This window comes from Haplochromis burtoni, unplaced genomic scaffold, assembly GCF_018398535.1.
Source record: "Haplochromis burtoni strain Fernald_Lab_line unplaced genomic scaffold, NCSU_Asbu1 Contig_220, whole genome shotgun sequence".
In the NCBI taxonomy this organism is placed as follows: Eukaryota; Metazoa; Chordata; class Actinopteri; order Cichliformes; family Cichlidae; genus Haplochromis; species Haplochromis burtoni.
This window is the reverse complement of record NW_024582581.1, coordinates 934,976-949,687: the sequence shown is the minus strand read 5'-3', so window position 1 is coordinate 949,687 and position 14,712 is coordinate 934,976. Positions and strand designations below refer to the sequence as shown.

Genomic DNA, 14,712 nt, shown 5'->3' with positions numbered 1-14,712 from the left:
GATAAGGACAGATGGGAGAGTGAAATGTAGAAAAAGTAAAGTGCTCAGCACTGATTCAGCAGAACATGTCTTTAGATCTTCAGTTTTTTCTCTCTCTGATTATAAGATCTCCATCGTGAAGGTTGTAAAAGTCAACTCTGAATGAACGAATGGACATAATACTCACGGTTTATTATAGCTTCAAATTCTGCAATATTGGAAATACTGGAAATAATTTATACTTGTGCTTCCTCCATCTTTAACCTCTCTCCCAACGGAGTCACATAAAGTTTGGCACGATGACGGAATTAAAGATCAAAGCCTTGGATTGAATCTTTGAACGTGTGCAGTTTTAATAAATGTGAGCCTTGAGCTCGTGCTTCTCTTTGATTCCTGCGTTGCAGCGTGTGGATTTTGGTCCTGAAACTGCAACTGTCGCAACTTTTTTTGTTTGACTGTGGAAGTTTCTGGTTTTCCGCGTGAACGACGACACGAGGAAATGCGAGCAAAAGCGGCGGTTTGAGGAAAAGCTTTGAAGTAATCTGAGCTTTTTTTAAAAAACTACAACAAACACAGTTTGGAGTGTTTTTAGCTTAATGAATGAGACTCTATGAAAACCATCCTGGTGATGTCAAAGCGACGTATCAAGAGTATAAGTTCTAAAAAGAAGTGAGGCTGCGTTTTGAAGCGGATGTCCAGAGATTAGAGGAAGTGGACATGAACCAATAGCCCTTATTTTGGTTATTCTGCCAAACGTTGCAGTAGCAGAGACACAATGACCGAAATGACTCAGCTGACTGTTTTTGCTGTCAATGCGGAAATTTTCATTGGAATTACCGGCCGCCCTCTGCTGCTATATTCATCCTTTTGTGCTGTCGTGCTGTTTCCCCACGGTGGTGTACATAAAGAACCGGTATGACAGCTACACCCTCCACATCCTGCCACCATGTTTCATTCTCATATGGGACGTCGAACAACCCTTCACCCCTCCTGCGCGCTCGAACTGGCACCATCCAATATCCCCTCAATGTTTGAGTGTTAGACAGCGACAGCCGCAATAACTCAAAGCACAAACACATCACTTAGTTCTTGCATCCTAAAAAAAAAGCGAGTTTTCTTTGCAGCCTTTAATTTACATAATCGTCACGTAGCTCTGTAAACATCGATGACATCCGCACACCAAGTGTTGGTCACAAATTGACAGTTTCTTTAAGTTCATGAACATCTCAGTTTCAGACGTAAATAAATCCTCTGGGAAAACGAATACACTGGCCTCTCTAGCCTCTTTTTATCTCAGGAGGAAATATGTGCCCAAACTTTTTCAAAACCCATCCAGCCGATTGAAGCTGGCGTCGAATTAAAATATCTCTCTGCTGATGAAATCAGGTTTTACAGTAGTCTCTTAGAACTGCAGAAGAAAAAGAAAAAGCGTTCTGCTACAAATATGCAGTGCCACGTCTGAACTTGTGTGCTTTTCATCTGTATCGTCTATTTTTTCCCTTTCCTCTCTCCCTTTTCCCTCTGAAAGCACTAGGGCAGTGGTTATAGGACAGAGCCAAAGTTTGGTTACCAAAGGGAAAAAAAAAACAGAGGAGATGAGAGGGAGGCATAGAGATGATTACAGGACAAGAAGAATTAAAGCAGACATTGGAAGGAAAAGAGAGTGCCATGAGGTGGAGAAGATGTGGGCATAGAAAGAGAAGAGAAGATCTTACAGTGTTTGGTACTCGTGAAGTCTGCTGGGAAACGCAATGGAGTAACTATAACATGTGGCTTGATGTGTAGTCAGATTTGCAGATTTATTTATTCATTTATTTTAACTAAAATTGAATCTAGTAAATCTGACACACATTGTAATGTTATCACCCACCCACTCACAGCGAGAGGGGGACGAGGAGAGTGCGGCTGCAGGATGGGCACGAAAAGCACCAAAGCGTGCAGTAAAGAAAGGGAAGAAAGAAAATACACAAAGAGAGGTTTGGGGTTTACGGGCAGGTACTTGGAAGTGTGAATCATGACACAGGTGTAACATTTTGGCATCTGCCAAAGTGATGAGAGTGGAGTTTGATACTGTAAGTCATTGATGCAGAGTTTGAGTCTCTTCATGAAGGTCTCAGTAGATGTGCCAGTCACAACACAAACTACAGAGAGAAAGTCTCGCTTATTCTAGAGTTAAGACTCCAATGAGAAGCCGCTTTTTTAAATGTTATTTATATTCCAATGTAATATAGACATATTAGTAACTGGGTTTGTCATTGGCACTGTTAATATTTTCCTTTCATCAAACAATTTTAGGGTAGAGAAAGTAGAAAGTTTAGAAATGCTGTTTTGCTGGCTAGTTCTGATCTTACTGAAAGAATGTGTCTTTATCTCAAGTGTAATTAACAATGTATGAAGTTACTTTAATAATTAAATAGAAAACATAATTTCCACATATTTTGTCAATATAATTCTTAGCTTTATTCTCATAAATTACTAAAGGAAAAGTCTGGGATTCAGAATAACTGGCTGTGTGGAAAGAAAAGAAAGTTATTTTTCCAGGTTACCTTTTTATGAAAGAACTTAATCCTGTGTTGCGAGAAACAATATGGTATATATAGTAAGGCTGGTAATTAAGTTGGCAGCAGTTAGCTTAGCTTAGCATAAAGACTAGCAGGTTTAGAAGTCTGGCTTTGCCTGAAAGGATCAAGCTGCCTTAAAACAAAGCAGGTTATATATAAAATGTTAAAGAGTGAGCTTTAGGCAGGCTGGTGGACATGTATTGTTAAATGGGGCGATACAGCAGGGCTCCAACCAGCTCATTAGAAATGAAAAAACAATAAAGAAATCACTTAAAAATTGGCTGAAAGTTCAGTACAGACCTCCTGTCTCCACAAACATATCAGAATCATAATCAGCATACTTTATTATTCTATAAGAAAATTATGTGGGTTAGAGTTGCTCATATATTAAAGAGATGTAGCTGCCCTGTTACACTGGCATGCACCACCCTTTAGCTTCGCCCTTGCTTTGGACTGGAGTGGGCATTAATTTTCCCAAAAGGTGGGACTGTTTGGAGGGCCACACTGATAAGCTAATATAAGTTAATTATTATTTATTGGTGCAGCCACTCACAGCAGTCCCAATTTCTCATGTGGCCCTTTGGGATAATTAATTGCCCACCCCTAGAGTCTGGACAAACATGGGCATTATCTGGATCTGAAGTCAAGCTAGGCTAATCACCCTTCAGTTGCACAATCACCTAATGGAGAAGCTTTATGTAGTTCTTTAAAAGAAATGTATTTCAATGATCTTGCTCGTTCTTCCTGCTCATAAGATGCTTTGTTAATTACCAGTAGGAATCCCCATGTTTGCATGAACTATTTATGAGATCACTCACATTCTCAGCTAGGATCTGCTTTGTGCAGTTGCCACCACACTTACCCACAATGCTCAGGCACCTGGGCATCCTCCCGGTGTCATGATTTTTTTATTTAGTGTCCTCATTTGCACATTAGCTGAGTGACATGTTCAGTTCTTCTCACCTTCTGAACAGTCATACATATCAGCTTGTTTGCACCGCTGCTACAAACAGCATATACAATAAGTTTCAAAAGAGCTCATTGTTACTGCTTGGATGTGGAGCGCAGTCACCGTAAACGAAGCTATAGACTCGCATTTCTTGCTTTTTATTGCATTCTCCTCTCGCTCTCGCACTCTGGGCTTTCCTCCCTGTTTAGTAAATTTCATTCTCAGTGTGTATGCTATCCTGAGCAGCGGGCCTGAAGCAGCTTGAAAACACTGTGCACGAGAACGGCGCTCAGGTTTCACAGCACAGAGTTGCTGAAAGAGAAATAAGAAGGTCTGAGGCAAACATGCAGCAGTTCTGAGTTCACTGGGTATTTGAGATTCCGGGCCAACGTTGTGTTGTTTCACTTTCCCCGCTCTTCAAGCAAAACAATTTAACCCTCGTTTTGCTGTTGGCTTTGTGTTCCGATATGCAGCAGTTAGCTAATCCCACATTTGGCATTTTTACGATGAGGACTGAGTGTATACAGAGAGGCTGAGACTATCCAAATCCCTAAAGCCTCTTCTGTGGGGACGCCCGGCCGATTCCCGCTTCTCCTGCTTGGTCCAAAGATCTGAGCAATGATTCCCTCTGGCTGGATTTTATAGGGACACTCAAAGCTTTATTACACCAAAGCCCTTTCCAGACAAGTAAAATGACATGATAACGGATGACATTCTGCACTATAGACTGGTATGGAGATTTCTCTCTCTCTCTACTTATGCCCTTTTACAAATGTCTTTTCAGATGTGTCCTTAGACCGGTTACTAGCTGATCTTTGCTCTGTGTAGCTTAATGCGGAGTTTTATCTTGATGACATTTAAATGTTGTTCTAGGTCGTATGGAGTGTGCTTTCTGCTTAAAATGCTTCTCATGCACAGGAAAAAAACCAAACTACACCATAAATTTACTTGTAGGAACTCTGGACTCGCACTTCAGCACTAGCAGCTCTGCGCTGCTCAGCTGGACAGGGTGCGGGTGAAGTGTCTTGCCACAGCGGAGGCGGTTAATGAGCTTTATAGCTGTTGGAAGAGCCAAGCTGGATATTTCCCCACGTTTTCAAACTTTATACTCAAGCTAAGCTGCCTCCTGTCTTCAAATGTCTATTTATGATTTTGAGATCATGTTTAGCTCCTGTCCAAAAATCAGTCTTTGCAGATTATTCGTTGGAGTTTACAGTGATGTCTAACCTTTTTCCTCCTTGTTTCCTTGTTTATAGGCATGGCTCCAGAGGTATGGCTACCTCCCTCCTGCAGACCCCAGAATGTCAGTGCTGCGTTCTGCCCGAGTCATGCAGTCTGCTATCGCTGCCATGCAGCGCCGCTACGGCCTAAATGTCACAGGCACGCTGGACAGCAACACTATAGAGTGAGTCACACACACCTTTAAAAATACCCTTAAAGACACCTCAGTATGAATTATGCACAAGGTTCACGATGGGTTTATTCCCAAAATAAGAAAACACGGGTAAGAATACAACAGGAAGCGGCTGAGTGTGAAATTACAGCTATAGAGAAACCGTGGTGTTTGCTTTGGTCATTTTTTGTATTCGCCTGAATACAAGTAATTACTTGGGATATGTTGAATTGCTCATGTTGCTTTTAAAAAGAGAGAGATGTGGATCTCAGATGGATTTTTATGATTTGATGAACAGTCTCAGACTAAAAATCTAAATTCGCTGAGGGCCTCGGGCATACTGTAGGTAGATGTTTTATTAATTTGAGGAGGGAAAACACACTGCGAACTGTGTTGCTTGTGTTTCTTTTTTGTAGGACTCACAGTTCAAGTGAACTAGACATTTTCAAAAATGGAGGTACAGGCTGTTTGTGTTTCTTTTCGCCCCGTCTTACATTTTTAAGGCGACCAGAGTCGTTTTGCCAGACGCAAAGTTGGCGTAACGTAGACTAAGTGGGGCTTATTAATGTGATCAAAGAGGGTTTTTGCAAGAGTACACCTCCGATGTCAGATCAAAGACTTCACAATGTTTTAGTATTAATAGACAGTGGAAGAAACAGAAGAGCTGCGACTCTGGTTGGCTTTGTCCTCATTTGAACAGTCCAACCTCAGCCCAGCAGCTACAAGCAATCAAGCAGGTCATGTTGGTTTGGATTTTCTTTCTTTTTAATGGAAAGACTCATTGTTATATTATATTTTGTCTGCACACAGGAGTGTAGTGGAGTGAAAACCCACCTGGGCTCTCATAAGTCTTTAAAGAGATGTTTTTAAATTATTCATCTGTATGAGAGCGGCAGTGGCACGAGGACACAGATCATCTGTGTTTTTAAAGCAGCCCTGGATTTACCCGGGTTTAACCTCGCCGCATTATACCTGCAAATCACTAAAACAGTGCTCGCTGACATTTGTGCGCACCAACAGCGAAATACCATCCATGCCACACGCAGCAAAAGCGCTCACATTGGTCACTGAACTGTGATGTGGCGATGTGGTGGCCAACTATGTGAATGCAGACTAACAGCTATCCAACCGCTGGGCTGAAACAGAGTGAAATGTGATGAGCTAACAGTGCCTGTTTCTTTTTCCCCCCTTCTGCTTCTCTCGATTAATGTAGGGATAACACGATAAGGTGAGGCACCTTTTTTGTACATTTAAATACATGTAGTTTTACACTGTGTGGGTGTTACGATGAAGTACGTGTGTTCTGTTATCAACACGTTGTCATCTTTGCATTTCGTTTACATATAAATGTTCAAAAATTGCATCATATTGAATTATTTTGCACATCTGTTCTGTGTGACACTGGCTCAGAGTTGGCTCCTGTGAGCCAGTGACATCACTGTGTCAGGGTGGGGGAGGTAATGTGCTGCTGCCGATATAACCTTTTTCCTCCCCGCCTCTCTCCACAGGTGGATGAAGAAGCCCCGATGCGGGGTTCCTGACCAAATAGGGGGTGTGTCTAGATTAAGTGTCAGGAAACGACGGTACGCCCTCACGGGACAGAAGTGGCAACACAAACATATCACATACAGGTGGGTGGATTCAGCTTTTCTTTTGTTTTCAAGGCATTTCAGTGCTACCTAGCACTACAGCATGTTCAGAAAACCCCAGAAACACACCCCAAACTGCGAGGAGACCCCAATCACCCGAGCAGCCGTGTGGGAGACATAGAGATAGGAAGAAAGAATACTTTTTTCTTCAGTAGCTCCTTTATTTCCGTGTCGTTTGAGCTTTTGACCTGTCCCTGCCTGTAAGCTTTATAGCAGGGCTGTCAAACATAAGGCCTGTGGGCCAGAATCATTCTAGCAAAGACTCCAATCCAGCCCATGAGATTTTCCCTCTGCTAAAGACTTCCCACATGCCCATTCATGGTACATCAATGTAATTAAGTGACAGATTATTAACTGACAGATGTTTTTTCACTAACTACCAAAGAAATTTCTGTGTTTTGGGTTTTTGTTTTGTTTTTCTTTTAGAAAAGCCTACAGAAAAAAAGGGGACATTTTCTTTGGATTAACCAAAACCTCTGTGTAATAATTACAGGACAGTCTGGGCAATGAGCTGCCAGATCCTTCTTACACATTCATTTCTTGCAGTTAAAGCCCAAAGAGTCACGCTGACAGATGTCTTACCCCTACTCTAGCAGCTTCTTTATCATGTGCAAAAACTGTTTCTTGTATTGAGACAGGCTGTATGTGGCCAACCAAGTAAAATCACTTTGACATCCCTGATTTCACTTCCTCATTTCCCCTGAAAGAAGCACAATATTTGAACTTGCGTAATGGACGCGAACCTACGAAAGCAAAGGTCAAGTAAAGTTCCACGTCACTCAGAGCCTTAAACATCACATTAACAGCAGCACAGGCCGTGTCCATCAAACCTCTCACTGCCGGAGCCGTCTCGCTCCTGACAGAACATGTAGCACAAATGCAAAAAGAGTGTACGCGCACTGGTGACCTCACCGATTTCATAATTCACCAGCGCCTTTGCTGACATCCCGCTACATGAGTAATAATGTATAGGACAGCTTTCTGTGGTTATATAATTTTTCTCTGCTAAGATGTAGTGAGTAGCCCAGATTCTGTAATATTTCATGTGTGTTATACTGTTGCTTGCCTTGGCTTCGTGTTTCATGGACAATCCTCAAGTGCTGTTCTTGTTTTTTCAGTTATTATTCTAGATTTTTAAAAATGTTTTGCATAAGCGGTAATTCCTGCTAAATATAATGTATGGCTCAGTGGCCTCGAATAACCTTTTCTTTTTTTGAGATTGAGTTGAAATTGAGCACGTGGTTCATTTGCAACACCACTGATAAGAAACCAAACCAATGAGGCGGATCGATGCAGAGTGGAGGAGGAGAAGGGTGGAAATGAGGAGAGAGGAAAGAGAAGAGAACAGGAGAAGCAGATTCAGAGAGAAAGACATGAGCTGAGAGGAGGAGGAGGAAACCCTGGTGGAAGGCAGAGGGTACTCTCTGACAGATTAGGGTTATGTAAATGAATGGGAGCATTTTGAGTGTGTGTATTTGTGTGTGCATATATATTTATATATATATCTGTGTGTGTGTGGGTGTGTGTGTGTGTGTGTGTGTGTGTGTGTGTGTGTGTGTGGCCTCTAGTCAGTTGTCAGATGTGCCTGCAGCTGCTCCTTTTATGTCAGATTGCAATGGAGGTAGTTGGAGAATGCAATCGTCTAACGACTCTTTTAATCTGCTTAAATGTTCTTTATGTAGTGTTAGAACGGGTCACCTCATTTAAATCTGATTCAAGTATCAAAATCTTGTCAGTAATTTAAGAAATGCTGCTATGCATTCGTGTCAGAATAAGAAGCAACATCTTTCCTTCTCAGTTTGAAGAAAAAACGTTTTCAAGTATAACTGAGGTTCATCGATGGACGGTGGTAAACATAAAATTGTGCTAACTGCAAGGGAACTTGTAAGGTTAGGTGCTGAAAGCTATGAGTCACAGTGACGGTAACGGTTATCCAAAGCACCTTATGCCCATAAATTATTAGGATGCTGACTTTTAGGCATATTGTACCTCAGTCATAAAACATGTTCTCAGAGTTCTCAAGAGTCGCAGATCTTTAAAATTCAAATCAAAGTTGAAGTAAACGCAAAAATTTGCCAGTAGACTTAAACTGTTTTTATGTTTCGTATGACGATGGTAAAGAAAGTAAAAGCATACATGAAAATGTGATTAGCATTAGCTAGCTAGAACACTTCTGAGTGTTTGATACGGAGGTTTTGTCTATATATATAAAATGCTGGAATAAACATTTCCCCACTTATAAAACATAATACAACATAATATGTTATAACCTCGAATCTTTTTGCGACTCTTTACCATTCTTCTCTGCAGGCCTTCCAGAGCTTTGTCAAGTTGGGCCAGTATTTGCACGTCCTTCCTGAAATATTTGATAGGTTCAAGCCAGAGCTGTGACTTGGCCACTTTATGTTTATATTAACCGTTGGCCCAAAGACATTATGCAGTGCCATCTGACTGTGGTAATGCCTGGAAGTGTAAAAGCTGAATATGAAATTGGGTCATCTAACAGCTGTCAAAGGCTGCACATGTGCCGTCATTGTTAATTACCCAATGATTTGTTGAGTAAAAAGAAATGCAAAATTAGACTGACTAACAAGGAAGTTAGTAAGAACATCCCTAGTCACTAAGCCCCTTAGTCAATGTCTTGACTGTGTGTTGAGGGTCAGTGCCTTGATGGAAGAACTTTCTGCTCAGTCTAAGATCATGAGTGCTCAGGTGACATGACATAATGAATTTTAAAAACACACACCCAACAACATGATGCTGCCACCGCCCTGCTGCACTGCACGGATGGTACTGTGCAGAGGATGAGCGCTGGCTTAATTCATCATATATAATATCAAACTTAAAACTGCATCTAAACCATTCAATCCCAGATCAGGTGCTCTTGTTGCACACAGTCACTGGACTCCCAGGTGTCTTTTGCGAAAGGAACAGGCGCTACCTCAAAACAAACACTATCTCTACAGACACTACAGTTAGACTGTAGCAGTCTAACTAAAAAGTGGATATCTTGTTCTTGTTTCTCCCTGAAGAACCTCTGCCTTTCTGTTACAGGCTTCAAGCATTTAAAATAGTCCTGAAAAAAATAACACTGACATTTGGAAAGTATAACAAATGCATGCAAGCCCCAGGTGTGTGCTGGTCTCGGTGTAGCCACATACAGTACTTTCTGTGGGGAGGCACTAATTAGCTTTGGCATCCCTACTGTTTTCCCTGCATGCAGGTACTATTACAGCACATGAGTTGCATTCGGAGTCATTATCACCTCGCAGTATGGAGTTTAATATGTGGTGTGGCCTCAGAGCAGGCAGGGATTATTTCCATTTGTTATTGTGCAGCTTCGCCCTGCATGTGTTACCCTCTTTATCTGGCTTGTCCTTAAAATAGGACACACATACAGAGGGTTGGGTCACAGGCTCGTATGAAAACCATCTTTTTTTTATTCCTTGAGTGGCCTCAGTTGTTGATAAGGCCTTTCAGAGAGAACAGGACAAGGGCATGTATTCACACAGAACCCTGGTGGTGCTACAGTGTTTATGTGTTACTTTTAATAACAGGGAAGATGTTTGTACCTTTGTGACTCTCTCTGGGTCAGCTGATATTGATTCAAAAGACGGACTGTTTCCCTGTCTTTATCACGTTTGTACTTCAGTCTGCTTTACATAAGCCCTTTAAAAGACAAAGTGGCTATTCATGATGCCTCTTTAAGTGGTCTCAATTAGGTAGGAATAGTTAGCTAATGCCACTTCTAGATGATGTTCAAGATTATCTCTGGAATTTAAGGCTTTGTCAGCTCCCAGGTTAAGATAACAGCATTTAGTACCTGCACTTTAAACTGTAGAACAGTTCAAAATGTACACAGTTTTAAGCTCAACTTAATATCAGCTTCAAAGACATTATTGTATATCTTTGAAGCTCATATCATTAAGAAATGGGGGGGAAAGAAATCCAGCAGAGGCCTGAGAGATGCATCAGTGAAGCCTCATCAGGAATGGTCTCAGTGGAACGTGGCTGTCAAGAAGCCATTCTTAAAGAAGATTACACAAGAACTGCACTGAAAATCAGTCGGGTTGTGATGCTGTCTCGCTTTTCGCTTTTTAGCCAAGATATTGAGCGTAGGGGGAGAAAAGTGTATCGTGTTCCACAGTCAACTTTTTGACCAGTGTGACTGCATCGTCTGGACGCTTGTAGAGTTTTGTGGCTGTACTCGACAGTGTGAGACGCGACAGTTGATGTGAAAATAACAAACAGAATGGCGGTATTATCAGTTAAAGATATATTAGAGACTTGTATTTTGAAGAGCTACTGGGAAGCTGAAAGGAGGTTGAATGTTCTTTTTTTCCCCTTTTTTTAGGTGGACAAAAACACTGCTCTGGCTGCTGATTCTTCTCAGTCTCGGCTCAGTGCATGCACCAGCTGCTGTTTGCCTGACAGTGGAGGTCTAAATGTAGGCTAACAGGAAGGATGCTAGGATATCAAAAATAAGACATAGCTCTAAAAAAAAGAATTAAAAGCATCCCTGCTTCTTCGTCTTTTATCATGACGTATGTTCTGTTACTTTCTTACTTTCGCTCTGTGTGTGTGTGTGTGTGTGTCTGCAGGCCTCAGTTCTGAAATCATTATCAGAAAGAGAAAGTTTTACAAGACTTTTGAGAGTGCAATTAAAGCGAACAGGTCTCTGGCAGAGTGGTGGTCGGCCGCCTGCGAGTCAGTCTTGAAGCGGCCGACAGAGAAAGAAAAGCAGATTGTGTTTTGCTATAAGCGATTAAGAGCAATTCAAAAGAATGTAGCAGGTGATTCAATAGCAGAGTATTTATAATTCACGACCAGCCTTTGTGCTTCCCTCTTCACCAAATGTGATTCAATAATGAATCGGAGCTTACGTGTGGTATCAATTTGCAGTGTATATAAATGTGCCTCGCAGTGGTAGACAAAGGCGTTCTGATAATATTTATTCCTATTATGGAAAACGACAGCGCTGACAGCCAAACACAGAAACTGTGAAGAACTCAAACGAAAACGGGAACAAAGGTGACGAGGTGACGGAGGGTACACAAATGAGACGGGGTGGATGCGAGGCGATAACAGGGAAGTTTCGAATAAACCTGAAGCAGTTGAACAAGAAAACAAAGAAACTGACGCGGAGCTGTTTTGACTCCCACTTTTTTTACGCACTTAAATTAAACATCATCGTTCCTCCCAAATCAGACGCAGCAGCAGAAGAACACACAGAGCGGCTTGTGTTTACAAGTGTCTTAAGTTGACTGATGTAAGCTACACCTATCTGTCTATCCCTGGAGACGAACCAGATTTTAATAGAGCGTGACACTGAGATATTGTCAGACTAGAATAAAGCGGAGAGAGGTTTTTCCTGATTGCCCGAACCAGACTGTGGCTCTCAGCAGGCAGTGGACTGTTGATAATCCTTAATTAGAAAATAAATTCCAGAGGCAGGAAATTGTCCCATCCTCTCCACACCTGCACCGACTCAAAGCCGGCGGGGGAGGACTCAGCTGTTTTCTCTCACAAATCGCTCCATTTAGCTCTCTGTTGGCGAGCAGGACGAGCGTGAAATGGCAGCGTGCAGGGAAAAGCGGTGATAGTTGGGTTTTTTCCTCTTCTTGTTTGGCGTAGTGAGATCACATAGATTGACATGCAGCGATGTTCGCCTCTTTCAGCCGTTGTGCTTGAACTCACTGTCAGTTTCTGCCTTGCTATGTCTCAGATTCACAGGACTTTATTTTCTTCCCTGATTTGATTCTGTTCTTTAATTTTGTCTTTTTTCTTTTTCCTCTGAGTGGTCATCCAGCACAATAAGCCACTCTTCAGTGTGTTTATTTTACCCAGTGCTGTGAGCTCCTTATTAGACCAATTTACAGTGGATTTGCTCATCTTGACAGCTGAAAGAGAAATCCAGATTTGAGGCTTGATTATAAAAAGAAAATGATCTGGCCTGCGTGCATTTCTCCAGTCTAACTTCTTTACCCCCTGTCTTTTATCTCACATCTCTGCAGCATAAAGAACGTGACACCCAAAGTGGGTGCTGAGGAGACCCACGACGCCATTCGGCGAGCCTTCGACGTGTGGCAAAGCGTGACGCCACTGCGCTTTGAGGCTGTGCCCTACAGCGAGCTGGAGAGGAGCAAGAAAGACGTGGACATCACCATCATCTTTGCTTCAGGTTTCCACGGAGACAGCTCACCCTTCGATGGCGAGGGGGGCTTCCTGGCCCATGCCTACTTTCCAGGGCCGGGAATAGGAGGCGACACACACTTTGACTCAGACGAGCCTTGGACGCTGGGCAACCCCAACCACGATGGTAAGGATGGTAAATACACTGTTGACCTTCATGGTTTCATCAGCTTGTTGCAAAAATACAACAAAACCAGGCGTCAGTCATAAAACAGCGGCTTTTATTGAGTATTTACAACGAAATAGTCCCAGCAGCTCGACCAGAAGCCAAACTGCTGACCTTACACATAATAAGCTCCTGCTGCTAATTCATTTTCTGCAGAGACATGGCAGCCAATAAGGTTTAAAACGAGTTTAATTCACACACAGAATGTCCATAAAACACAAACTCGTCACACTGTTAATTAGTCCTTGGCTGTGCGTTCATTTTTAGTTAACGTTAAACAATGTGTAATGCTCAGAGGTTGCTATCGATTTCAGGTAACCTGCAATGACGTTAAACACACATCCTTACTGTGGAGTATTCTGCCCTTTTTTTTTCACTCGCCTGTTTTATTTCACCAAAAGTGGACAGAAATGATCGACACAGGATATCGTGATCCCTGAGGTGAGACACGGGATTTCCCGCGGCCTCGCATCCAAAACAGTAAAACAGGAAATTGTGGCTTTACAGATATAGTTACAGGTTTAATACTTTTATCACATTTACTACATATTTACTGTGGTAATTGTAAAGGTAAAAGTGTATTTTATGTTCAGTACGTCTGCACGGAGCCATGCGTCGTGATGCTGTTGGTTTTGCGGGGTCAGGTCACTACTCATTCCTTGCTCTGCTGTGATTTACAACTGTGATTTGCTGAGGCTTGTTGCTTCATCTCTCTTTCTCAAAGCAAATACCCCCCTCGTTGAACAACAGTAATCATATCCCCTCTCACTCTGCGCCGGTCTCAAGCCCGTGCCCTCGCTGAGTACCTGCCCTTGGAGCCTTGCAGCCCGCCTTTAGCGGGGTCTGCATGCCATGTGTTCTGCATGGTGCAGTCTGAGCAGGCGCGTTGGCGTCCAAGTCGTTGTGCTGAGATGCAACAGGTCTCCACTTGTGTTTTTTGTGTATTAGTGGCAGCCAGTCCTAGGTGAAACTCTGAACTCTGTGCACCCTTAAGCGAGAGTCAATGAAGAGCGAGAGAGGGTGGAAAGAAAGGTCTGCAAAGATGATCCAATCACAATAAGATTTGTCCGAGTTTGCAAAAGATGGACGTACCTCTGCTTGAATCCCTCATTAAATTCTAGGAGCTGATCCGCCCTGCTGTCAGCGAGTCATGAGCCAAAAAACAATAGCAGTGGTAACCGATGCAGCGGCAAGGATGAGGGACACAGATGAAAAAAATATATAGATACATAAAAACAGATGAGATTCCTAGCGGGAAGGCAGCGGAGATAACAGCAAGCAAAAGAGAGGATAACAGAGAGAAGCACAGTGTCATTAGACAAATATTGGAAGATCAAGCGCTCATAAGAGAGACAGAAGGAGAGGGAAAGACTGAATGAGCAGCGTAGTGAGGAGTAAAGAAAACATTTGAAGAGGAAAGGCAAGAGAGGGAGACGAGTGGGAGCTGGTGATCACTACTTTGGAAATCAGAGTAAGTAACTTGCTGTTGAAGACAGAATTTTAAGCTGGAGCAGAGGGGCATTGGCAGGTTCAGACAGAACAGAGTGAACAACTTTTCTTTAAGCTTTGATCGATCAGTGTGACTCTCTATTTAGGATAACGATAACCTCTAGTAACCGTCGACAATGCTGGTTGTTCATTCTGCTCCACTCTTTGACATGATACATATGTATTAACACGCGAAGGTAAAGACCCGCACGTTACCCACGCACTCACGCGCACGCTGACAAGCAGCTGTCACTGAAGGCCACGATTCACGCAGACACGTTCTGTTCCTCCCCTCAGTGCAGTATTAATACAGCCCTGCTGTGGCCCACACTTCT

The 14,712-nt window shown here is 42.6% G+C and overlaps 1 protein-coding gene across 2 annotated transcripts in view; it reads left to right on the top strand.

Moving 5' to 3' along the window:
• Positions 1 to 14,712, top strand: part of LOC102291472 (matrix metalloproteinase-16) — a 73,426-nt gene that overhangs the window by 16,101 nt on the left and 42,613 nt on the right. The window contains exons 2-5 of one of the 2 annotated variants that reach the window (XM_005936552.3): positions 4,746 to 4,894; positions 6,096 to 6,110; positions 6,391 to 6,513; positions 12,546 to 12,850. In XM_005936552.3, the coding sequence (XP_005936614.1) occupies positions 4,746 to 4,894; positions 6,096 to 6,110; positions 6,391 to 6,513; positions 12,546 to 12,850 (592 nt within the window). The remainder of the gene's footprint in view (positions 1 to 4,745; positions 4,895 to 6,095; positions 6,111 to 6,390; positions 6,514 to 12,545; positions 12,851 to 14,712) is intronic. The other variant, XM_005936553.3, reaches the window with a different exon arrangement.